Source organism: Sceloporus occidentalis, unplaced genomic scaffold (genome assembly GCF_023333645.1).
Source record: "Sceloporus occidentalis isolate IW3139 unplaced genomic scaffold, rSceOcc1.0.p SCAF_2, whole genome shotgun sequence".
NCBI classification, from domain to species: domain Eukaryota; kingdom Metazoa; phylum Chordata; class Lepidosauria; order Squamata; family Phrynosomatidae; genus Sceloporus; species Sceloporus occidentalis.
The window spans coordinates 167,147,231-167,173,309 of NW_028316982.1; the positions used below are offsets into that span (position 1 = coordinate 167,147,231).

The 26,079-nt window shown below is 41.2% G+C and overlaps 3 protein-coding genes across 7 annotated transcripts in view; 1 reads left to right on the forward strand and 2 right to left on the reverse strand.

Moving 5' to 3' along the window:
• Nucleotides 1-14,609, forward strand: part of TGFBRAP1 (transforming growth factor beta receptor associated protein 1) — a 28,436-nt gene extending 13,827 nt beyond the window's left edge. For 4 of the 5 annotated variants that reach the window (XM_089511391.1, XM_089511392.1, XM_089511390.1 and 1 more), the window contains exons 6-12: nucleotides 35-376; nucleotides 2,655-2,712; nucleotides 4,415-4,558; nucleotides 5,484-5,630; nucleotides 8,598-8,757; nucleotides 10,224-10,657; nucleotides 13,350-14,609. In XM_089511391.1, the coding sequence (XP_089367517.1) occupies nucleotides 35-376; nucleotides 2,655-2,712; nucleotides 4,415-4,558; nucleotides 5,484-5,630; nucleotides 8,598-8,757; nucleotides 10,224-10,657; nucleotides 13,350-13,538 (1,474 nt within the window). In that variant the 3' untranslated portion in view covers nucleotides 13,539-14,609. The remainder of the gene's footprint in view (nucleotides 1-34; nucleotides 377-2,654; nucleotides 2,713-4,414; nucleotides 4,559-5,483; nucleotides 5,631-8,597; nucleotides 8,758-10,223; nucleotides 10,658-13,349) is intronic. The other variant, XR_016280171.1, reaches the window with a different exon arrangement.
• A 2,565-nt stretch (nucleotides 14,610-17,174) lies between these two features.
• On the reverse strand, nucleotides 17,175-20,596 carry LOC149319259 (high-affinity lysophosphatidic acid receptor-like). Its single transcript, XM_089511395.1, has one exon. The coding sequence runs from the start codon at nucleotides 20,584-20,586 to the stop codon at nucleotides 19,468-19,470; it is 1,119 nt and encodes a 372-aa protein (XP_089367521.1). The 5' UTR covers nucleotides 20,587-20,596; the 3' UTR covers nucleotides 17,175-19,467.
• Nucleotides 20,597-21,497: 901 nt separating this feature from the next.
• LOC149319260 (small ribosomal subunit protein uS9m-like) overlaps nucleotides 21,498-26,079 on the reverse strand; it is a 56,142-nt gene continuing 51,560 nt past the window's right edge. Inside the window, exon 12 of the transcript XR_016280172.1 lies at nucleotides 21,498-21,527. The gene's annotated coding sequence lies outside the window, so the exon portion shown is untranslated. The remainder of the gene's footprint in view (nucleotides 21,528-26,079) is intronic.

Sequence of the window (26,079 nt, forward strand, 5' to 3'; positions counted from 1 at the left end):
CTCTGCTTCATCTAGTTTGACACTGTAATTACAGAAGTGGCCAGCTTGATGTCCGGGAGCTGATATCCCTCTACCCCTTCCTGTTGCCTACTACTTCTTCATTCATGCGATCTCACCCTCCTCTCCATGAATATGCCGACTTAAACCAGCTGACGCAAGGGGACCAGGGGAAGATGGCCAAGTGCAAACAGTTTCTCATGAGCTACTTGAGTGAGGTGCGCAGCACTGAGGTTGCAAATGGATACAAGGAAGATGTCGATACAGCTTTATTGAAGCTCTATGCAGAATCTAATCATGAAAGCCTTCTAGATCTGCTGGTCTCGGAAAATTCCTGCCTTCTCACAGATAGTGCTGCATGGCTGGAAAAGCACAAAAAGTAAGCTTGTAGCATCTGGAGTGTACTGTGTAGTCTCTGTAGAGTGCTAGATATTTTTTTCTGTCCAGTTTTTGACAGCTGTGGCCCTGTAAAACAACATGAAGTCTTTGGGCCTAACAGACAGGCCAAAATAAAGCTGCTTTGGGCCTCTTTGGAGGTATGCTGTCTAAATGACATATGCATCTTAAGAGGCCCGAAGCTGTGCCAAAGCTGCGCTCCAGTCTTTAGGACAGCAGCGTGGCTTTGGCACAGCTTCCGGCCTCTTAGGATGCATACTTCATTTAAATAGCACACTTCCAAAGTGGCCTGAAGCAGCTTTATTTTGGCCTGTCTGTTCAGGCCCTTTGATCCATAAGATGCAAAAGTTATATCTGTTTTATTTTCAGAGAAAGAAAAAAACATTTTTACAAATAGAAAAATAACATTATAACAATACATTGCATACTGTTCTGTGCTTTACAAAAAATAAACATCTTCCCTCTTTTTTTCTCACACACACACACACAGTTAGCTGCCCTCAAGTCAACCTCGACTCATGGTGACCCTGTGGATGAGACCTCTCCAAGCCCCCCATCTTTCACAGCTATGCTCAGGTCTTGTAGTTTCAGGCCTCTGGCCTCCCTAATTGAATCTACTCATCTGACATGCGGTCTCCTCTCTTACTACTGCCTTCTCCTTTTCCTAGCATTATTGTCTTTTCTAAAGAGTCATGTCTTCTCATGATGTGGCTAAAGTTCAACAGCCTCAATTTAGTCAACTTGGCTTTCAGGGAGAGTTCAGGCTTGATTTGTTCTAGGATCCATTTGTTTGTCTTTTTGGCTATCTATAGTATCCTCTGAACTGTTCACCACCACCACATCTCAGATGAGTTGATTTCACCACTGTCCAGCTTTCACATCCGTACATGGTGATGGAGAATAGAATGGATTGGACAGTTCTGTCTTTAGTGCTCAGTTGTATATCTTTACATTTTACATTTCTCAGATCCTTTTTGCTTACTAACAAGTTTACAGTTTTAAGAAAACCTTAATATTCAGGGAATATGTTTTTCTTTAGAAAAGCTATCTGGGAAAGAAATGTTTGCTATTGCATAAGTACTGTGTCCTAATACTGAGAAGCTTATTGTGTAATTGTAGCAGTCTGAGTTAAGCAAGGGTTGAAGGGCTGGCTTCATCTGTTCTTCCCAGTGTGACTCTCTCTTGCTTCTGCTTGAGCAGAGTAACAGGAAGGTGGCTGTCAGGTTTTCACCTTGTGAACTGCAGCAGGGATCTGTACCTTGTCCATTTCAGCTGCTGAGCCCTGATTTGAGTTTATATGAGAGCCAGCATAGTGTAGTGGTTTGAGCATTGGACTAGGACTCTGGAAACCAGGATTCTGACTCAGCCATAGAAACCCACTGGGTAACCTTGGGTAAGTCACACTCTCTCAGCAACAGGGGAAAGCAATGGCAAACCCCATCTAAAGAAATCTTGCTAAGAAATCCCCACGATAGGTTCACCTTAGGGTCACCATAAGTCAGAAATCTTGACGACACACAAGAACAACAGTCTACTTAGGTATTGTATATCCTAGCTCTTGCTCAGTGTGAGGCTCAAAGCAGCTTAGAATATAAGTGAAAACAAAGCAAAGCCAAAACAACATAAAGTACAAAAGCTAAGAAACAATCATTTAAGGTAAATTTAAAATAATTTTAAAACATGTTGGTGATATAAAGTACAGCATGCTCCATTAGAAAGCTTTCGACAGAAAAAAGCTATATAAACCAAATTTAACTGGGAATCAGGAGACATTGATCTAGATCCCCACTGACTGTATTTAATGGGACTTGAGCATTCACTGGTTGTGTTATCCATGGAGGATCCTGGAACCAAACCCCAGCAGATAACAAATATTTATGCTGAAACTAACAGATATGTGAAACAATAGTGTGGGAGGGGAAGACCTTAGTCCCCAAGCCATCAAGTTGATTTGCCCCAGAACAGATGGTTTTCAGTCTTCTTTTGTCTCCCTGTTTGCTGTCAAAAGAAAAATATAACCAAAATATTTATGCTTTACAGGCAATGTTTGTGTCTCTTAGAAGATGAGCAGGCAAATGTGTCCCCTGCCAGAGAATAGCTACTGTTGGTTCATCTTAAAATGTAGGAGTATCTAAGCATTAGTTTGGGTCCTTAATTACTAGATCTGATTCAATTGTGTTAGTTGCACAGACTGTTTTGTAAATACCAAATAATATTTCCAGTCATTTCTCTTTTGATATGTTGTGTTTTTTTTTAAACAGGTTTTTTGCACTTGGGCTCCTGTATCACTCGAATGGTCAAGATGCTGCAGCATTACAGGTTAGAGTGCCACAAATGGTTCCAGGAAATCAAAGCAACTTGTAAATGCTTCATAATGAACAAAAACTAGTTCTGACTCTTGTTTGGGCCACTGCAAATTCTCATGTGTATGGATTTAAAACTAGTAAACATGTTGTTGTCACTGTCCAGGTAAATGGCTCAGCTAACAGAAGGAGGGTAAAATCTTGAACTTTTCTCAGTGTCCCTCCCCTTCTTTACAATCTTTTTGTTCCTTCAATGTATCTCTACAGTAGAAGGCCTGATATTAGTTCACTGTCTTCCTATCCTGGGTGCATTCTTCTCTAGCTGTAATATAGTTGTCCCCTATCATTTGTATCTATCTGTTTTGCTTGCTTGAGGGAATCTCTTCTAAAGTTTCATTCGGCCCTTGATATCCGGACCCACACACCCTGCAGATCCCAAAATCTGTGGATGCTCAAGTCCCATTGACCCCAATGGAAACATGGCCACACAGCCATGCCGCTATTGGGGACAATGGGACTGAAGTCCTCCCTCCCACTCTGAAGCGTCTGCCCTGGGCTTTGGTTTGGGGATGGAGGCTGGAGCCTTGTTGGCCAGAGAGAGCCAGAGCTGGAGCCGGAGCTTGGGTCTCAGAGCCTGGAGGTTCTGTCCCGGGTGTCGGGCCTGGTGGGGGAGCTCTCAGACCCAAGCTCCAGCTCCCTCCAGCTGATGGGCTTCAGCCTCCACCTCTGAACTGCTGCCGAAGCCAAGCTAGGGGAAGAAGCCTCGGAAGGGGAGGGGAGGAGAGAGAATGGAGGGGGGGAGAGAACGAAAGGTAGGAAGGAGGGAAGGAGAACTTTAGTCCCATCGTCCCCAATGGCAGCATGGCTGCGTGCAAGTGCCACCATTGGGGACAGCATGGACTTGCCATCTGCGGATGTTCAAATCCGTAGATGACAAGTCCGCGGATACCGAGGTCCCACTCTACTTCATATAGTTATTGCACTGAAATAAGTGAAAATGAGTTGAAAAACCAATAGCTTGCCTACTGTCAGGTTTGAATGAGGCATAAGTGTTTGAATATTTATTGTCCATCCTGGTAGGTATCTTTGTACCTATTGGAAGCTGAGACAGAAGTTATTCTTACTAAGAAGTGGGTGGAGTACAGTCTTCTTATACATGGATTTTTTTATACACTGATTCATGCATCCATAGTTTGAAAATGTTCAAAAAAGGTATAAATTTCAAATAAACGGTTTTGTAACGGTTTTTTATGGTTGTAATGGCTTTCTACGGCTGTAAACCGCTTTGATCTGTGGAAAAGCGGTATACAAATAAAATGTATTATTATTATTATTAAATATCAAACCTTGATTTTCCATTTTTTATAAGGGACACCATTTTGCTATGTCATTATATTTAATGGGACTTCAGCATACACGGATTTTGTTATCCATGGGGGATTTTGGAACCAAACCCCAGCATATAACAAGATCCCCCGTGGATAACAAAATCTGTGGATGCGCAAGTCCCATTAAATATAATAACATAGCAAAATTGTGTCCTGTATAAACTTGGGAAAACCAAGGTTTGAAATTTGAAATTTATACTTTTTTTTTTAACATTTTCAAACTGTGGCTGCTTGAATGCATGTATAAGAAATCCGTGTATAAAAAGGGCCGATTGTATGAATTGTCATGAAATTAAACCTGTTTGGTTTTATATTTCTTCTGCATTTCAGTTATGGGTAAAAATAGTTAACGGAGACATTCAGGACTCTACACGCACAGACCTCTATGATTACATTGTAGACTTCCTTACCTCCTGCTCAGACCATGAATTGGTGTGGAAGTACGCGGAATGGGTCCTGCAGCGAAGTGAGGAGGTTCGTTACTGGATTCTTTCAAGAAATGATTTTTTAAATTGCTGTTGCTTGGATACCTTGTCTAGAGTCGTTAGTCCTTCATATCTTGTTCTTTTTTCTATTTTGGAAACCTTTAAGGCTATTCATACACAATTACAGCATCTTAGTGTCCCTGCTAGAAATATGAAATAGTGCACAGTAATGCAGTGCCAGTCAAATGGTGGGAAATAATTTGCTAAGGTTGGCCATTAAAATGACCTGAAATTTTTGTTGTGCAGAAGACTGCATCTTATTTTTAAGCTATACTTCTGGGAGACTTTATGTTCCCTGCACCGAGTGCTGGTAGTCTGTATCTGGAAAAATATGCTATCTATCTCTGAAACTGTCTACCATTATACTCATTTTAACAAAATGATTTTAGTATCACAGGAATCCATTACATGGGAGGTGATAAACTGTTGCCCTTGATGTCTGGCATGCAGTTCCCACAATCCCATACCATTGGCTGGAACCTCAGATCTGAAATTCTGGGATCTGAAATCCAAAACAGCTGGAGGACCAATTGTTTTTCAGTACCGTTTTAGATACTGTTTGTCATGCATTAAATCAAAATGGTTGCCTCCACCCTGTAAAAGAAGAAGGTTTTAAATTTCATTTTTGATTTAGCCAATATTTTTAAAGAGGCAAGTCACAGCTCAGCTGTTCCTTTCTCCTAAATTCTGTAATGTGTAATGGACGTTTAAGCTCTTTTCTGTTGAAACGTGTAGGGTTTGTTTTTGGTCACATAGTGTTATTCATGCTTTCGGTGACTGAATAGAATTAGAAGATAGTAGATCCATTTTGTCACTTTTAATATATTAAGAATCATAAGACTAAAGTAACCTGGATCAGAAATTTGTGTGATTTCCTGAATGTGTCATGATTTTCTAAATGGATCTTGTTTTAGGTTGGAGTATACATTTTCACAAAAAGGCCTCTGGAAGATGAACAGAAGAACAGTTTTAAGCCAGATGATGTCATCAACTGCCTTAACAAATATCCCACATCACTAGTAAAATATTTAGAATTTTTGGTTCTAGAAAGAAGAATAAAAGTAAGTTGGGGTGATGGTGAGTCCTTAGCAGTAAAAAATGTGGTATTGTTGTCATTGCTGTTGTTGGAGTTCATTTCCCTGAATTTTTGCGTAGATTAGATCATTCACATTGTTCTGTGCACTGTTGCAGAACAACATTAGTAATATGTGGCTTTTAACACTTCTTCCATTCTCTCCTGTCTGCTTACACAGTCTTTTAAGCAGACTAGTTGCTTGGGGAAGGAATATAGTAGTACTGAGAGGTAATTGTGACACAAAGTATGTATAAGGCTGCCATTTTACTGTATATACTCATGTATAAGTGTAGAAATTGTAGTCAACAAATTGACCCAAAAAACTTGAGTTGACTTATCCACGGGTCAATAGAAGTACTGCACTTTTACTCTTATAAAAGATGGGGCTATCTGCTGGTGAAAGGCAAGAGCATAATATATCCTGGAAGCATTGACTCTCCTCTATTCTCTCATCTATCCCACCTTTAGTATGAGCACAAACATTATGCCTGCTGGAATTTTGTATCTTCTTTGGCACTGTTTTCTTTGCATCATCCTTTAGATCCTTTACAACATGTCCCTAAGTTTTACCTTCATCTTATCCATGGGTCATATCAAAATCCATAATTTTGGCCCCAAAACCTACAGTCAACTTATACATGACTTATAGTTGAGTATATACAGTAGTTACAAATGTGATAAACCATTAAAAAAATAGAATTAACCTATACAGTATTTGCTCCTGGAAGACTACTTTGATTAGCTCAAGGGGAAATGGCTAAAATAGAGGTACTACAGACCTGCACTTTGTGCTGGCCTGACTGCTTACTAAGGCTGAACTAGGGTGAGCATTCACATACTCCGAGCCCTAGTTCTGCCGCCCTGCCACCATCATGGCATGCGCCTGTCCATATGGCACACCATGATGATGCACGGGTGGCAAAGCGGCCAAATGGTGCTGGCCAGAAGGGGCGTCATGGAACGCGAGCGCACCTGTGACACCCCTTCAAGGAAGCTGCTTAGAACAGCTTCTTTTGGGGTGTGGGTCGGTGTCGCAGCATATGGCTGCTGCAACACTGACCCAGGGCAAACGGGCAGTGTTTAGCCACCCATCTGTATAGCCTCAAAGTGTCCTGTTTGATTCTGTTGGAAATACTGCAGTTACATCCTGCACTGGGCAGGGAATTAGACTAGCTAGTCTCTACTCTTTTTGATAATTGGATATCCTTCCTATTTAAATGATTCCCCCATTTACCGTATTTTCCGGCATATAAGACGACTGGGCGTATAAGACGACCCCCAACTTTTCCAGTTAGAATATAGAGTTTGGGATATACTCGCCGTATAAGACTACCCCTCTTCCAATGCACACCAAATAAAAATTAAAAAAACACCATCAGATTTTATTTCAATATGGTAATTTTAATTCAAATTCTTATGACATGCAGGTACTTAGCAGGAAAAAGTGTTGTATACAAAGCCTGCTTGGATTGGTCAGCTCTCCCTGCCTGCTCAGCCCTCCCTGTCTCCAAGATTTTCTTCTACCGTACTTGTACAGCGCCGCCCTTGCTGCTTTCATATGGTCAGCACATATGGTGGGTATGCGGCCGTGGCCATTTTTGAGCTCCCCCACCATATGCGGCAACCGCAGATTCTCCAGTCCAGTTTGGAAGTTTCAGCCCTATAAGATGACACCCGGCGTATAAGACAACCCCCGACTTTTGAGAAAATTTTCCTGGGTTAAAAAGTAGTCTTATATGCCAGAAAATACAGTATTTTGACCAGCCCTAATGAAGTGTTCTCTTTGGACAGCTTTTAAGGTCAGGATACAAGGTTTACCTAGTTGCTTTTACATCTCCCCTGTCTGATGCAAAGCTTGGAAAAGTTATTTTTGGACTAGAATGCTAGAAATAGGCTCTTGGGAATTGTAATCCAAATGTCCTAAATTTTCTCAAGTCTGATCTGATCAAATTCCTTGTGAAGTGTTCCTATATGATGATTGGACATACAGCAGCACCAACATTTCCTGCTAGTTCCGAAGAGGATTGAGGGCCAACTTTAGGGATGAGAAAGTCTTTACTGTCCACTTTGCTTAGAGCAGAAGTGTAGGTTCACAGCCTTTGTTTTTCCTGTGCAACAGATTGTAGAATTTGAAACAAGATTTTTTTATAATTTTATTTTACAAAAAGAAAAGGCCCTTGCCAAGGTAAACTACTGAATTTGAATGGGAAACAAGCAAATGAGATGAGAATGGCAAAACTGTAGTGCTATAATGCCATGTAAATGTCTAGATAATAGGATTTGTGTTATTTTAGGCTCAAGACAGACAGGCCGAAAGGGGTGTGGCGGCGGCAATTCTAGGGTTAGGGACTGCAACAACCACACGGTCCCTAGCCCTAGCACGGCATGGTGGCGTCCTAATGGTGGTATCCTGTCCATAAGGGCGCCGTCATCTTGATGTAAGAGACACGCAGCGCATCGCTTACGTCACGAGTGCACCATGGGCACACTCGTGATGTCCGCCCAGTGCCATAAAAAGAGCCCATTTTTTCCGGATTCTTTTTACTCCACAGGGACGCTGTGCAGTTTCTGGCTGCAGCGTCCCTTTGGAGGGATACAGGCTGCCGCCAGCCACCCTTTTGGGGCGTTCTGTCCCGGGCCTTAATTATTTTAGTTACTGCTCTGGTGGGCGTATTCTGAAAGGCAGGGTGATTTTTTTTTTAATGTATGTGCTCTGAAAATTCAACTTTTCTTGCCACACAGGAATATGGCTATATTAGTGGAATTTCTAATTTCAGAATTTGCTAAAGTCCTTTTCAAATACTTCCTATGCATATGTCTATATTTGACTTCCTTGCTTCCTTAATCTGAGTTAAAATTTGTTGTAATTCATAGTTGTTGAAAACAATAATAAGGATTGCTTACAGAGCCTTATGGAGATCATCTTAGAACTGACTGTTTCTTTTACTGGCAGAAGGAGAAGTTCCACACCCATCTAGCAGTGCTTTACCTGGATGAAGTGATGCATCTAAAATCACTGGGTTCAGAGAAGTATGAGGAATTGGCCAAAACGCAGACAAAACTACGAAATCTTCTGCGAAAATCAGACCTTTATAGAGTTCGTTTTATTTTAGGTAAGAGGACTAAAATTATACTTATAGTAGTGTGGTGAAGAACCCCCCCCCCCAATTGCAGGCCATAAACCCTCAGAGTTCCTCTGTTAGGGAAAGATTCAATGCTGAACAAACCCAAGAACCAAAAGTATGTCCCCCCCTCTCTCTTGCAACCACCTTTTCTTTCTCCTTTTTCGCTGTCCAGTTGACTGCCAATGGAAGGATAGCTTGCTGTCGCAGAGGTCTGAACTTATCACTTGCAGAGAGCTTTTGAAATTAAACTATCCAGCCTGGATTAGATACTGTAGAGGAACACACATAGAAATAGCATGAATGGGAGGAAAAAACAGGACAAAATTGAACAGGGAAGTTATCACTGGGATAATTGTAAATAGCTTTCATTGACAATAGTCTCTTCTACAGTATAGCAGGATAAAGTAAACAGGATAGCTTGCTGCTGCATCCAGTAACCCCCTAAAATAAAACTGGCCCTTTGTTGTTTACCAGTGTCATCCCTGTCTCCCCAGAACATCTGGAGGGCCCCAGTTTTCCCACCCCATCCTAACACATAGGATACTGCAGGTCAGTCTAGCCCTTTAGAAAACCTCTCTTGTAGGATATGATGTGAGCAGACAGTCTCCCTGGTTGACAAATCCTTCCACTACTTACAAGGAAGCTTGTAAAAATTTGGCATACCATTCGTATGCAACCGGATCATAATCTTGGGCCCGAAACACATGTGCCAAAAGAAGTGGCTTCCGGCCACTTTGGGAGTGTGACGTTCAGATGATGCATGCCCCCAAAGCAGCCAAAAGCTGCTCTGCTGCAGCTATCCAGCCTTTTGGCCTGGATCAAAAAGGTGTTGATTAAATCTGGCTCCTGGTGGGCTGTCTGCTTTGCCCCTTGGTGAGCTCATGGATCTGTGCCCCACTACACATAAAGATTAATCCAGAATTGTGAGAAAGCTGGCAAGGCCTTCTTGTGACCCAAAACTTTTGGCCTCTTAACATTGCTACATTTAATGCAGGATTATACACAAGCAAAACAGCATTGCCAATGATGACAAAAATATTGGACAGAATCACGAAAAGCTCTTCCATTAGTCTGGGGTTCTGATGCAGCCAGGAGAATTGGGAGTGTCATTGTTAGGAAAGTTATTTTTTTGGACCACAACTGCATAGCCATGCTAGATATGGTATTCAGAGATAGTAGTTTGGAAAAGTAGGTTTTCCAAGCTCTGCCTGGTACCAACTCAGTTTACATGGGGAAATGCCTTCTGCTCATGTACAGAACTGCTTTACATAAGGATAACAGTGAACCCATAATTCCAAGCGCAGTGCCAAGAGTTCGGGAAGAACTTTCTGTTCAATTATCTTTTGGGTTACTTTTTTAGTTTTCAATTTAGTCTTTTGAGTCCTCATGTTTGTATGGGAAATAGATCCTTATCTTGCATTGACAAGGACTCTTCTTAAATACTACATTTGCAGATAAAATCAGTGGAACAGATCTTCATGTGGAGAGTGCAATATTATATGGAAAATTGGAAGAGCATGACAAAGCTTTACATATCCTGGTCCATGAACTGAAGGACTTTGCTGCTGCTGAGGACTACTGTGTATGGAAATCTGAGAGCAAAGACCTTCCTTACAGACGGAAACTTTTTCATATGCTGCTTTCAGCATATCTGAATTCCAGCACACTAGATCATGAACTTGTCATGGCTGCTGTGGATCTCCTAAATAATCATGCAGCTGAATTTGATGCTGTGTGTGTTTTACAGCTAATTCCTGACAGCTGGTCAGTGCAACTCCTTTCCTCCTTTTTGACTGGTGCAATGAGGGAAAGCATTCATGCACAAAGAATGACACAGATTGCAGTGGGCTTAGCAAATGCTGAGAATCTTGCCTATAAGCATGAAAAGGTGAGTGTACCATTCAGACTTTGTATGAACATACTGAAATCTCAGGATAACCCTCAGGAACATTTTGATTCCTGATGGATGGAGCACAACCCAATGAAAGCATAATCTTTGATGGTTTCCGTCCTGCTTTCCTATATTAAGTACAAAATGTGACAAATTCCCTTCTGAAGGAAACACTTGGTAGACAAATAGCCTGCTTCATTTAATTCCAATTTTATAACTTTGAGTTGTATGTGGTGCTAGTAGGCTTCTGTAGGCTTCTACCCCTACCACTGACTGCTCAATTTTATGGGAATCTTTGGAGAAGTCAGGGTGGGGGGTGGGGGGATATACCATACTGGACTGTAAGTCAACCTCTTGTAGAAGCTGAAAGCAGGTTTTTGGGTCAGAATTACAGATTTTGATGTGGCCCATGGATACGTCAAGGGTAAAACAAAGGGGGCATGTAAGAAAGGCCCTGTACAGATGGACAGGAAGAGGCGGCGGATCATTGTCGCAGAACAGCATGTGCTCGGCAATGATCCGTTCCAAAATGGAGCTGCAAAACACAGTTTTTTTCCGCACCACTGCTAAGGCGCCATTAGCACCCTGGAGTGGCGTGGTGATGTCTCTTGTGCACCACCCAATTTGGATGTGGAGCACACGACACATCATTGGCATGCGCACCATGTGAATGTGTGCGTGCCAAAATGGTGCCTGGAAAATGCGGAGTGTGCAGACACTCTGCTCTCCTGAGCCCAAATTCCGGCCCCAGGATGAGGTAAAGAAAAATGGTGCCAAAGAATTTACAAAATTCCAGTAGGCATAACTGGATTTGCTCACACTAAAGTCTGGATGGATTTGGGGGGGGGGGGTCGGTTTCAGTGCTTCCAGGACAGGTTACACTTCTGCTTTTCACCAGAGGATGGTTCCTTCTTAAAATAAAATAAAAAATAGTTAAAGTACAGGACTTACATTGATCCATTAATAAGTTGGCTCAGGTTTTTTGGGTCATGTATATACAGTATGTCTCTTTACATTGTCATTTGTATAGCTCCTTAAAAGTAAATGAATGTGAAGTGCTGAGCCTCTCATCACTATCTATAGGCAAGCCTGCAGTTATGAAAGTGTTAAACCCCAACAATTGGTACAGCACCCATACATAGTATAGAAAGGTGATGCACAAAACACTTCTGCATCCCCATCATTGTTTCTTTTTCATGTGCAAAGCATTTCTGAGAATCTTGTATTTTTTTTAAAAAAAAGAGACTTCATGATGACAAAGGGAAAACAGAAAACACTGCTGGGAGAAGATCTTGGACTGATATGTATTAGAGAGTGGGGCTTTCGTGTTTTGTAAAGTGGAGATGAGATTTTAATGTTTGTCTTAGATTTTTCTAGTATTATATGTAGTACATAGACTTTACCTGGGGCCTTTAGTTCCAGGTGAAATGTTATATATTTGTTACTAGGCACAAACACACATACACATTTACTTACTTACTGGAAGTACAGGTGCCAAGAGCTTTTATCATACAGAAACTGATGTAGTGGTCACTCTTCGTTAATATGAAAACAGTTTGTAGTCCCAAAGTTAGAAGGAGAGGTAATGTGTGTTCCTATTAAAAAATAAAATAAAATGGATTACACTCTGCATTATATAGTGTAAAATGTATAACTCACATTCCAGTAACCTAGAGTCCGTAACTAGAGTCGTTGGGTGTGGAAAGCATAGCTGTCAGATGTTGCTGAACTGCAATGGCATCGTCCCTCACCGTGCTGACTAAGGCTTCTGGGATCAGGGAGTCGAATAGTGGCTGGCATCCTGTTAGTGATATATTATGGTGTAAGCCCACTTCACACCATCGTATGTTGTCTTTGAAGCCAGTGTGATGTAGTAGTTTGAGGGTTGGGCTCCAACTCTGGAAACCAGTGTTCGAATCCCTGCTCGGCCATGAAGCCCACTGACTGACCTTGGGTAAGACACTTTCTCAGGCTCAGGGGGAGGCAAAGGGAAACCTCCCTCTGAACAAATCTTGCCAAGAAAACCCCATGATAGGGTTGCTGTAAGTCAGAAACAACTTGAAGGCACAGAACAAAGTCTTTTTGTGGTCATTATAGAGGCTGGAATTTTCTGTCAACCTTGTGCAGTGACCAAGATACATGCTCTGGACTCACCTTTTAGCTGCTACATCCTTCACACCCATTTAGCAGTAGGAGGATGGGAAGCAGCAGGAAAACATCTGGCTCGTCTCTATAGTCAGATGCAGAACAGTGACAACATCTGCTGCAACCTCTGAGTTCCTGTGGAATTTTTGGTGAATGATGCCATTGCTGTAAATGGTCAGTGGGGAGAGCTGCAGTAGCCACAAGGTGAGACCTGGAGGAAGCAGAAGGGGAAGAGAGGGGAAATGTATAGTAGACATCTGCATTATGTCTCCCCCATGAAGGATTGTGGCTAATGGCTGGAGAGCCACACCTTCCCCATGCCGGCTGCAGTTGGAAATACTGCTACCTGCCATGGCTTTTTCCAAAGAAACCTTCAATTTGTAGCTTCTTGGTGGAATAAAAAGACTTTATGTGTCGCCAAGTCAAATTGTATCACTAGAAACAACACAGCAGGAATAGGAAAACAGACTTCAAAAACTGTAGCTCTTACCTGACTCCAGTACCAGTTTTCAGTGACACTTTATCTTGTTTCTCCTGATTATAGGTAAAACTTAAAGGAAGCCCAACCGTCCTCTCGGACAAAAAACTCTGCCAGGTGTGTCAGAGCCCCTTCTGTGAGCCTGTTTTTGTCCGGTATCCAGATGGTGGCGTGGCCCATATGCACTGTGCAGCAAACAGGCTTGTGAACACTAACACAAATCATCATTTATCCAGCCCCAGCAGACGGACATGAAGCACATTTGAGATGATGATTCTGTGGAACAACCAAGGAGGATCTGCAGCATAAAGAACAAATAAGTCAAGAGGAAGAGATTTCCCTGGTGTGGATGAGGTGTCTCCAGCCAATGTGAAACATGGCCACCTCACTACTGGTCTTTTGTGAATGTAGGCAGCACAAGAAATAACAAATGTTTATATAATCAACAGAACACTTCCTTACAGTATGAGTGTGTGAGAGGGAGGGGGTGGGGAGAGGAAACTCTTGTTTTTTTTAAAAGAAAAAATTGAAACTTGCACTGAATTTGGTGGTCAACTGGTCTTGGAAGGGTAGAGGCCAGTGAGGAAGCAATGCCTTTTTCTCCAAAGAGATAATAATTCAGTCTCTTGAATAAGTGGCACAAAGCAGCACTTTCTTGAGAGTAGAGAATAGCTGCATTTATATTCCCAACTTGGCCTGAATATTGCCTGGTGGGACAGCATCATGAACTTGTTCTGTGCTTGTTATACTGTTATCAATTGGATGCACTTTTGAGTCTTTGCTCTCCTTCCTTTTTCTGCCCTGTAAGTCTGTTACAGAGCCTGTTGTAGCACTGGCTTCTGGGGAGTTCCTACCCTCGCTGGGACTAAGAAGGGGGCAGGGTGATGGGAACACCATAGGATGACGAAAGTCTTGCGTTTCTGACACTACTAATCACAGTGAAGCTACTGGTGTCTGTCCCAGGAAACTATAAACCATTTGTGGGTGGGAAGGGCAGAAGGAAGAAGCTTTAATAAATGTCATGACTTATTTATTATCATACAGATGTTCTGTAAATACAATTGAATGAAATGGTTTTATATCTTGACATTCTCTAGAGTAAACATGCATAATCAGTAATTGCAGGTACAGCTTTTTAAGAGTCTACACCTGCCATCACAAAGAGCCATCTTTCCCTGCAAGTAAAGAAATCTGTGCCTCTGATCTGCTTTGCAGGAATGGATTTACACAAAGGGAAAAGGGTGCTGTACAGTCATCAGTAGTTGCATCCTGAAGGTGCTGAATAAGCTTGATAACACTTAATAAATGCTCTAATGGATTCTGAAATAGTGTGCTGAAATCTTTGAAATCTGTTAGTATCTGTTAAATTGCTGTGATGTTGACTTTTAATTTGTAATGTAAACTGGCATTACGAAGATTGCAGACATATACCTATTGTTTCTGCCTCACCAGATTACTCCCAGTGTTCTGTTTATATGAGGAAGGATGATCACTGTTAGTACTTCAGACATGCTCAAGAATCAAAGCTTGAATTCTGAATTCAAGAAAAACTAGAGAAAGCTTTAAAAATACCATGTTTTCTGAACTGTGCAATATTACACTGAAGTAAAAGTCCAAGAGTGAGAATAGGTCAGAGTGCATGCAAGCCAGGAGTAAATCAACATACTGCAAAATCAATAGCAGCCTTATCATTGTGGGGTGGGGGAGTGTTTCTGTGATTGAATATTCCTCCATGCAAGAAGTTTTCTCTAGATGAAAAAATCAGGGAAAGGGGTAGCTCTTCATGTGTGTGGATTTTTGTTTGATTCAGTACAGAGAATTTTGTCACTGCAGGCTGCATCCTTTAAGCACACAGCAATAATTAACTTTTTTCTTGGTCATGCTGTCCATCTTAAGGATCAGCAAAACCTTACCCAGGGATGTATCACACATGAGGAAATTAGGAATTTAAACAGTAAATGACCCATGAAAATTGCTTAATTGACATTAAAATGGGATTAACACAAGAGCCATTATCCTGTGAATAACCAGGGAATAGCCAGGCAATAAACACCAAAAAGTCATTCATGGGAAAATCCTGTAAATAATTTGCTGCTGGTTCTTGCCTGGTTATTCGTGAGATAATGGAACTTTAATGACTTTCATCTCAACGTGTGAAAACCATTAGCACAATTGCGGGATTATCATGGGTTATTCACGGGATAATAGCACTTCGAACACAATGTTGTGTGAAAACCATTAGTGAACTTCTGGGATTACCATGGATTAATCACTGTTTATACTTCCAATTGACCCCCATGTATTAAACACTCCAGTCCACAGCTGGGAAGGAATTTGTCCCATCTCAACACCACCACCCTTGGCTGCTTTTAAGAACTGCACTATAACTGATGCTACCACTACACATCTTACATTTGTGATTTAAAGTATTTAATGGTGTTAACTGTTAGCAGCTGAGGGGAGGCCATGGCCAGGATCAAGAATGTGGTATGCGTCTTCTAAAAACGTATCATAGAGTTGGAAAAGCCCACAGGGGTCTCCAGTTCAACCCCATTCTGCCACACAGGAAAATGCAATCAAAGCACTCCCCACAGATGGCCATCCAGTCTGTTTAAAAGCCTCCAAAGGAGGAGACCCCACCACTCTGTGAAGCAGTGTATTCCACTGTCAAACAACTCTTATCATCAGGAGGCTCTTCCTAACATTGAGGCAGAATTTCTTTTCCTGTAGTTTGACTTCATTGCTCTGGATCCTGTTCTATGGAGCTACAGAAAACTAGCTTGCTCCATCCACAATATGACATCTCTTCAAATATTTAAACAGGGCTATCATACCCCCTCTTAACCTTCTCTTCCTCAGGCTACAATTATGCCTGAATTGCTCCTCATAGGGCACAGTTTCCAGACCTTTCACCATTTTGGTCACCCTCCTCTGGACATGCTCCAGCTTGTCAACATCCTTTTTGAATTGTGGTGCTGCGAACTGGACACAGTATTCCAGATGAGGCCTGACCAAAGCAAAAATAGAGTGGTACTATTACTATCCTTGATCTAGACACTATACTTCCATTGAAGCAGTCTAGAATCGTGTTGGCCTTTTCAGTTGCCACATCACACTGTTGAATCATGTTCAACTTGTGGTCTACTAGGACTCCTAGATCCCTTTCATACCTTGTCTTGTCAAGTCAGGTGTCCCCCATCCTATATCTGCATTGCATTTTTTTCTCCTTAAGTGTAGTGCCTTATGTTTTTCCCTGCTGAAATTCATTTTGTTAGTTCTGGCCCAGCTTTCTGATCTATTAAGGTTATTTGGAGTTTCGGTGTATTAGCTACTCCTAATCCTTGTCCTTTCTTTAAGCCTGATGAAAACCTTCCTTTTCTGCCTAGCTGTTCTCTCTCATAGGGAGACTGCCATGGAGGTCAGCAGCAGTTTTCCTCTGCCTCACTGACACAGACAGTGGATCACTAGGGGTTCACGTGTAACCATTTCCTAGCCTTGTTTGGAGATGGTAGGGATTGAACCTGAGATCTTCTGTGACAAAGCATGTGTTCTAACAATGAGCTAGGGCTTACTGGGAAGGTGGTATGGGAGGAAAGGGTTAAAGCTACAAGCCCCAGCCCCATGCCATGGTCTGAAAAGGCCATGCAGCTTCCATTTACACTTGGAAAAGGAGAAGAATGCACAATAAGATATATGTCCTGCAATAAGCATTTGATTGCAAATTGCATTCAATATTTATGCTTGTCTTGTTCAGTCGCCAATTTTACACAAAGATCTAGCATCAGTGAAGCATAATAGGATATTTAATGGATTAAAAGAATATGTAAAGTGAGCATATATTCTGAACTTTTTTATTAACATGTAAAACCTAAGTATAGTAGGTATAGAAAACTGTCATTGTGGTAAGCAGCAACAAGAAATCTATATGCCAAATACTGGAGACAAATGGAAACAGAGTCAATACATGGAAATATTTGGCTAGATAATAGAGGAGGAATTTGAAAAGTTAAATACGGTAATGAAAATTGACAAGCATCCATTACTTAGTAGAAAAACAAAACTGATACCCAAATAAATGTCAATCAGATATTTTAATTTCTCTTATATGGTATGCATCATCAACAGTCTAGTTTGGATTTATATATTTGAAAGTATTTTCTGAATGCTAAAATTTATCACCTGGCCAAAGGACATCAATTATGGTTCTGCTTTTATTTACTTTGCAAAATACAGAATGTGTTGTGCCAAAACACTTGTTTCCTGTGGAACGTATCTGAAAACAGATTCATCATGGGCAACCCATAAAAAGGTGAGTTGGAGCTAGGTCACTTTGGAAATGAAAATCAAAAAAGAAGATATGAGTGTAATTCCTGTGGATTTCAATGGCCTTCTTAAAACCATTCTACATGGAACTCATTGGTTGGAGGATCACTTTAGTGCACACTGATGGGCTGACACTTAGCACTGAAAGAGTTAAACCAACAAATTTTATTGCCAGTCAATAAGTGTATGCCGCAGCTAACATTAGTCATGGACCAAACATTTCTTATTGAAAAATCAATTAAGAAATGTTTGGTTCATGACTAATGTTAGCTGGACTGACTAAAGGCGATAGCAAATTTGGCAGAATAATTTTAATTTTAGGATTCTAGCAGGGCAAGAGAGCTAAATTGTCCATGATCTGTGGTCCTGCTTTTGACTGAAAGTCAACCTGTGTTATATGGGCCGAGGTGACACATTAAATGTAGTGAATGTAATGTAATGACTACTTGGTTTTTAATTCCCAGAAATTCTACACTGCCTCGATTTTTTCTTAAAGTTGCAACCAGCTGATGCTATAACATGTTCAAAATATAAAATACATTTCTGTATAATCTGTTTCTTTCCCAGGAACTGAACTTTTTAGTTTGGTTTCATGCATTCACAAGAGGACCTTAACTGACCTATTGAGGACAAGTTGTTCTCAAGCTGGAATAAGTGTTGTGGATCTGTGGTGTGTGCTTTTTAATGTCTAGAAGAAACTAAAATGATACACACAGTATTATTGGCAGGAATCCTGTTGGGCAGTTACAAATGCATAACCTAGCGTTCCACACTCATGACTGCTTCATGTTCACAATCCCTAGTTTAGGGGATACATAGGGATCATGAAAGTCCTCCAACCTGTCCTTACTGGAAAGCAGTGATCTACTGGGGTCTGGTCCCCTGTCAGTTGGGAACAGTTGGCTGATGGTCCCATTCCCCCTTGTGTGAATGATAGTTGGCACGAAGAGGAATTGCAACAGAGGCCCTGTTTCTGCCGGTTCTATTGGTGATCACTCAGGGGAAGGGGTAGGAATGTCAACTGCTTCCTAATCAACAGGGGAACAGACCCTTTGCCATCGATTGCAGCAGCTGCTTCCCAGTAAGTACAGATTGGTGGGGGGTGGAATGTAAATCACTGCATAGCACTGTAACTACAGTGTCTATATACCTAGGTAAATCTCCAGCAGGCCCTTATTATTGGCTGGAATCCTCTATGCACTACATTGCTACATAACATAGTTACTTAGCAAATCACAGCCCTCCCAATCACCACTTACAAGTCAGCAGCACTGGGATCAATTTGGGGGAGGGGGGTGTTCTCATGTCACTTGGGAAGTGCCTGACTGACATTCCCGCCCTTCACACAAAACATTTCCATTGCAACATGCTGTCCCTGTTGCACTCCTGCCTTGCAACTGATGTTTTGCACAGAGGAGGGGAGAACATCAGTCAGCCACTTCTTGAGCAACAGAGGAACAGAGCCTTGATTGCAAAGATTGCTCACCTATAAGTGGGGACTGGGGGACTTTCACAGTCCCTATATACTTCCTATACAAGGGGCTATGTAGCGATTATGAATACAGAGCAGCCACAAATGCACAACTCTCAGTTACACATGCATAACTACCCAATAGGATTCCAGCCATCATTGTGATAATGACTGACAGTAGATTTGACAGTTTCACATTTTAGTCATTCTCATGATATTACAGTAGCAAGTGCAATTCTGGTAACTTGAACACACGTCAGATTTGCTGTACATTCAGTACAAAAATATTGCAGAATGGTACGACAAAAGTAGTGACTGTAAAAACAAACCATTCCTCATTTCAAACACTTTGTGTCATCTTCTTGACAGTTAAATCATCCTGATGTATTCCTAAACAGTTGATTGGTTCTCACTACAGACATATATTGTGCTTGGCCTTATTCTCCTCTTTGTCCGGCCTGGCACTTTGGGAAAGATCTTAAATGTTTTTGGCAGAAACTCCAGACAGGCCTCACGGAACTTCTTGATCCTCCAGCAGTAGATGACAGGGTTGAAAACTGACTTGAGGTAACTTAGCCACAACCCACAGGTGCTAGTAACATAGAAAGAGCGGCTGTAGTAGAACTGCCTGCTGAACACAGACATCAAGCTGAAAACTGTGTGTGGAAGCCAGCAGAGAGAGAAGCCAACAAAAAGGATGAGGATGGTAGTAAAGGCTCGGGTCTTGAAGCTCATGTCCACATTCATTTGGTGAGGCTTTTGGAGCCCAACTAAGCCTAGCTTGCTCACTTGACTCAAGCAAACGTTCTCGGCATGATTGTGGATCCGAACAGTATTCCGCCGGACAGTGTTCAGAATACAAAGATAAGAGTATAACATTATGCTGAAAGGGACAAAGAAAATGGTCACTAGCAGCATCACTGCATAAGCTCTGTCTGCAGGAAATTCAGTGTATCCCAAGACACACTGGGGAGCCCGGCTTGGGACTTCTACAAATGTCCACCCAACCACTGAAGGAAAAGACACACAGAAAGAAAAGGCCCAAGAAATGGCAATCATGACTTTGGCACGGTGAGGATTCAGCTTGTCTTGACGTTGGACTATGATTAGGAAACGGTCCACACTAATGATCAAGAGTATGGATACACCTTCCAACACAAAGAACCAGTAGAGCATACCTGATATTCGGCAAAAGTGAGCCCCAAAGTTCCAGTTCACTGTAATGATGGTGACTGCCGTAAAAGGCATGCAGAACAAAGACAGCATGATATCAGAGAAAGCCAGAGTAGCTAAAAGCAGGTTGATAGCTGAACGCATCGCTGGTTTTTGGTAGACGATCAGGCAGACAATAGCATTGCCTAAGAACCCGATCACAATCATTAATAGCATTATTATGGCCAACATTATCCTGAGCGGGGTTGGCAAGGCTCTGTAATCAGAGCCCGGCAGTTGGGCACTTGCATTCAAGGTAACGAAAATCCCTGGAGGAGTCTCGTTGCATGCCATCATAGTGCAAAATACTGGTATCTGGTGAGGAGAGCCCACAAAGTCTTCCTGCTAAGTCTTTGGCTGCTTCCATTTTCCCATTGCCTGAGTTTTTAAACAGAATTTTAAACAGAAGTTATCCTTTCATAAAGAGCCTGTCCAAAGATTGTTTCCTTAGCAGTCAATGAAAAAGTGTGACAACAGAGACTGTTGACAACAGTGAGTTTGTCCAGTTCCTTAGCAGAGATATAGGTCGAGCCATTATCAGGAATTCTCAGATCTGGAAAACTGGAGAAAAATGTGATGATAGTAACTATAGATTATTAGCAATATACATATATCAATAGTTTGCAATAGAAGTGAGGTCAGGATGTCTTCAAGCCTAACTTCAATTTCTATGTGCTATGTATCAACAGAATTCTAGCCTCTGCTCTAATAACATGATGCAGAACGACAAGTTTCTTTAGAGGATGGAGTGAGGCTTCATAGAACTACAGCTTTCAAACTACTATCTAGCTTATTTACTTATGGTTTTTGGTTTTTTAAAGAAAAATGGTAAAATATTTTGAGTGGTTTCCCTACACAACTGTCTGTTAAAATTTTCTAGTTAGCACACATCATCAACTGCCCTTTACAAAACCATGATTCTGAAATCCAAAATACCTCAGACTGGTCTGTTTCTGCTCATTGGATTGCATTCATATCAGAACTGCTAGCTGCTAGCCATAATACATGCATGGCTATGCCTCTATGTGATGGCTCACTAGGAAGGTAACTGAGTAGAGAAATTTGCAGAAGCTTCCAATCACCTTAGAATAGTGTCTCCATTAATCCTCCATGCAAAGTTTCAGTCTGGTGTACTCAACTGCATGGTGAAGATGAAGGATCTTAGTGATTTATCCAAAAGCCATTTCAGCGTAGTGATCCTTTCCCCTTTCCCCTTAATCCTTAGTCTCTACAGCCAGCTATGCAGAAAGAAGACTTGTTAACATCTCATAGTAATACTGCTCACTTACTCTACATCAAAGGGTAGGAAATGTGATCTTACAGAGGTAGTTGGATTGTAGCTCCCAAACATTCTTGGCTACCACTGCCAATGATATAGTAGTAGTCCAAAAGTATCTAGAGAGGAAGATCTCTCCCATCCCTAATATATGCAACTTATATTTTAAAATACACCAGTTTAAAATTGCTTGCTATATGAATAGTCCCAGTGACATAAAAGCATCTCGTGCTGTTAGGGCCCAAACAGACAGGCCCAAATAAAGCTACTTCAGGTCACTTTGGAGTATGCTGTTTTAATGATACATGCATCTTAAGAGACCCGAAGCTGCGCAAAAGCTGCGCTCCAGTCCTTGGGACTGGAGTGTGGCTTTGGTGCGGCTTCCGGCTTCTTAGGACGCATGCATCATTTAAATAGCATACCTTCAATGTTATCTGAAGCAGCTTTATTTTGGCCTGCCTGGGCCCTAAAATGCCCAGTTGTTGCTGGACCATAGCATAGACCAACAACCAACATTTCATGCTACAGGTGCCTCAAAACCAGTGAAAACTCCTTACTAACATAATATGTTGATTTTTAGTTCTATTTAAAAATACAAAAATAATAGGAAATCCCTCAAAATGACCCTTGCAAAACAACATTTTAGGACAGGAGTAAATACCAGGTATTTGGAGGCAATTGCATTCATGATATTAATTACCTAAGAAAACTGTATCAGATGCATGGGCTCACCATCTGTGAGCAGGAAATTTGCAGCACAGTGGTTAAATGCCTGTACTGCAGGTTGTGAGTTCAATACAAGCCAGGAGCTCAGGGTTGACTCAGCCTGGCATCCTTCCATAAATCGCTAAAATGAGTACCCAGCTGGTTGGGGGCAATTAGCTTACACATTGTAAACCGCTTAGGGAGTGCTTAAGTGCATTAAGTAGAATAGAAATGTACTTGCTATTGCTAAAGGCACATAATACTATTACAGCTACTGCTAAATGTAACTAATTGTGACAAAATAATTGTTACCATACATCAATTATTTGGTAACATTATTTTTTAATTTTTTTGTAATATGGATAATGTCGTTGCTTGTACTGTATTACATAACAGGCTGAATCTCCCTTATCTGGCATTCCAAAATCCAAAATGTTCCAAAACCCAAAATGTTTTTCATGGATGGCTGAGATAGTGACACTTTTTCTTTCTGATGGTTTGACGTACACAAACTTTATTTCATGCACAAAATTATTAAAATTATTGTATAAATTTATCTTCAGGTATGTGTATGAGGTATATATGAAACATAAATAACTGTTGTGTTTAGTCTTGGCTCCCATCTATAAGGTATCTTATTATGTATGTTACATATATTCAAATACAGGTATTCCAAAATCCAAAACAAATCCAAAATCCAAAACACCTCTGGTCCCAACCATTTTGGACAAGGGAGACTCAACCTATACTACCAAACTGTGGTGCATAGATCAACAAGCATCTTTGTTCAAAACTCTGGAGAGGTGAATTCCTGGAAAGCAAGTATAAGCCCATCTGAACCCTTTGGAGACAGTTGGATATTGTGGCCAAACGATATGGGACATCCTCCTATAAGTCTGCTGTCCTATTCATATAAGAGGCAAGGCTCAAAAGGGACCCAAAAGAAAGGGGAGTTAAACATGTCTCCTTCCATGCTATGTGCAATTGCTTTCAGCTATTTACTCTGATTCTTGCCAGACTAGGGGAAAATGGCTTGATACGGCAACACAACATGAAGCAAGGCAAGAGAGGAGACATATTTTTCTTTCCACTCCAAATGCATTCATTCCTTCAGTATAAAAAGTAGGTTCCCCCTACTTTCTTTCTATATGTGACCTGAGAAAACAGGATAGACATGGGTGTGCTCTGCATTTTAGCTTGGCCCTAAGTGTACTAAAGGCCAGTCAGCAGAACTCCATCTGCTCCTAAGTGCTTTGCTGAAGCTCAAATGAAAAGGTCAATTGGATCATACAATTCTAAACATGAACAAAACAGAAGTAACACAAACAAGGGGGCAAAGTGCTTTGGAACAGCAGCCTGCTTGCTACTGAATGATCAACTCGCTGTCTTTCAGCAGTAACAAGATGTTCTTACTACATAATGTTCTCTCTCTGCTAGAGGCAAGCAGCAAGTTCTTGTTTCCTAAAGGGAGTTTGCCGGTTCTCTTATCCGTCTGCCTTGGCCTCAGTTCACATCATTATTCCAGACTCCTTGCCCTCTCCAGTATTTTTATTGTGATCTTAAGGACACAGCAGAGCAATAGATCTAATATACAACCCCTCAGAATTCAGTACTGCAGAGTGATGCAAGACACTCTGCTTATTTTGTCTTGGCTCAGATGTGCCCATTCAAGCTCATCCACAAACAGTAAGCAGCAACAGAGGCAACTGGTTGTTGCCCTGATCTCACCACTCCACTGGCAGACTGGGAGATCTGTAAATACCACTGCAACAATTCATTGATGGACTACGTCAAGCTAGTCTCTCACAACAATTCCTCATTTTGTTAAGTAAAGTATGTGCCTTCAAGTTGCCTCTCAGCAAGACCATGCATTTCATAGGGTTTTTAAATGAAGGAATACCCAAGAGGTGCTTTTGCCAGTTCCTTCCTCTGAAATATAGTCTACAGTACCCGGTGTTCATTGGCGATCTCCCATCCAGGGCTGGCCCTGTACAGCAGCTAGATCAGACACATATACAAAAATTAAAGCTTGGTAAGAAAATTTAGCAAGTAATCAGATGAGTTTTTAATCCCTCAGTAGTTGGCTGTTTCCACCCTACGGATCTCCCTTCCCTATTTAAGCAGCCTTTTAAACATACAATCAAGACAGAGTGGGTTTTTTTTTTAATACGTGGTGTGTGTTTTTAGTTATGTTTTTAAACTTTTGTATGTTTTTGTCTTGATTTTATACTGTTTTAACTGGATGTTTTTAACTGTTTTTAAAAAAATTATTGTGATGTTAATAATGTTTTATCTTGTGAGACACCTTGAAGTGCTTTTTTGGAAAGAAAGGTGGCATAGAAGTGAAACAAACAAACAAACAAACCAGATAGTTGCAGCTATTGTTGCAATTTTTAGATAGTTACTCTCTAATTTCCCATTTCTTGAAGGCAACTGAAATAGTTCCTTTGACTTACTTTTTAAAAAAATCTGAAGGCTACAAGTTGCTGTCTTGAAATATAAATCACTCTGGCTTCCTGACCCCTTGTCAATGCCTCAGTACCCCCAAGAGAGCATGATGGAACAGCAGCACAAGCTGCAGCATAAGCCAACACTAGAACTACAATCCTGCAACATCCTTTCTCCACCATTTCATGAAGCCACATCAGCTATAAAAATAACTTTAAAATGATAGTCCCACTGCAAAATGTATTATACCTCATTAAATTACAGATGCAAGGATAAGCTTGTTACTGAGTAAAGGAACCAATTGCAAACCACTAGAGAGCCAGTGTGCTACAGTGGTTTGAGTGCTGGAGTATGACTCTGGAGACCAGAGTTTGAATCCCGATGAGCCATGAAAAATACTGGGTGGCCTTGGGAAAGTCACACTCTCAGCCTCAGAGGATGGCAATGGCAAACCCCCTGTGAAGAAACCTGCCAAAAAAAACCCCATGATAGGGTCACCTAAGGGTCACCATAAGTCAGAAATGATCTGAAGGCAGACAACAAAGATACTTATAATAAGTTACTCCCAAACTGTGATCTGCATGCTTGTGAACATGTATACTGTATAAGCATTCTTTACATGAAGTACTTCTCAGGGTTTATCTGCAACAAAATATTTTAGGGTGGGGGAGGGGACTAAAAAGTCATTGTGGAAAAAATGACACCATTACCCATCATCATTTTGGCCTATCCATCTGGCTTACTTACAGTAATGGGGGAAAAGGCCCTTAAATTTTTTTTTGACATGATAAAGATACATGAGCAATATTTAAATGAGCCACTTAACCTGACAGTTCTCAATGCTTCCTGTTGAAATGAAACATTTGTCTTTAAATGAATATTAGACAAAAGAAGTGCTTTCAACCTAAACCTTGTGATAAGGGCCATCTATGATCTATGAAACATCACAGCAAGGTAGCACTTTATGAATGGGGGTTGAACCATGCCGCCTAATGCAAGCCTTTAAAATCCAGGCCCTATTAGTAGGTTGAGTCAGATCTCCTCTGGCAAGGAAGCAGCATTCATATTCTTCCCCAGATCTCCATGGCAATCCCTCACTTGAAAAGGGCAGACATGATGACCCAGTGGAGTGATCCATCTTGACAAAACAGGCAGAAATAACATAAGTCAGGAGAATAAAATTTATTTCTAACAAATCCACAACCTGGTTGAGGTTCAGGGTTTGATGTGTTTAACATTATTGCTCAAATTCCCTCAGGGGTTTTCCACTACATTTTAAAATTGTTAATATTGGCCTGTTACAGACAGCCAAAATAAAGCTGCTTCGAGTCACAGTGGAGGTATAGTGTTTCAATGATGCA

Bases quoted from the DNA above. Each gene is read 5' to 3' on its own strand.
- LOC149319259 (XM_089511395.1), bottom strand. From the start codon at position 20,586: ATGATGGCATGCAACGAGACTCCTCCAGGGATTTTCGTTACCTTGAAT.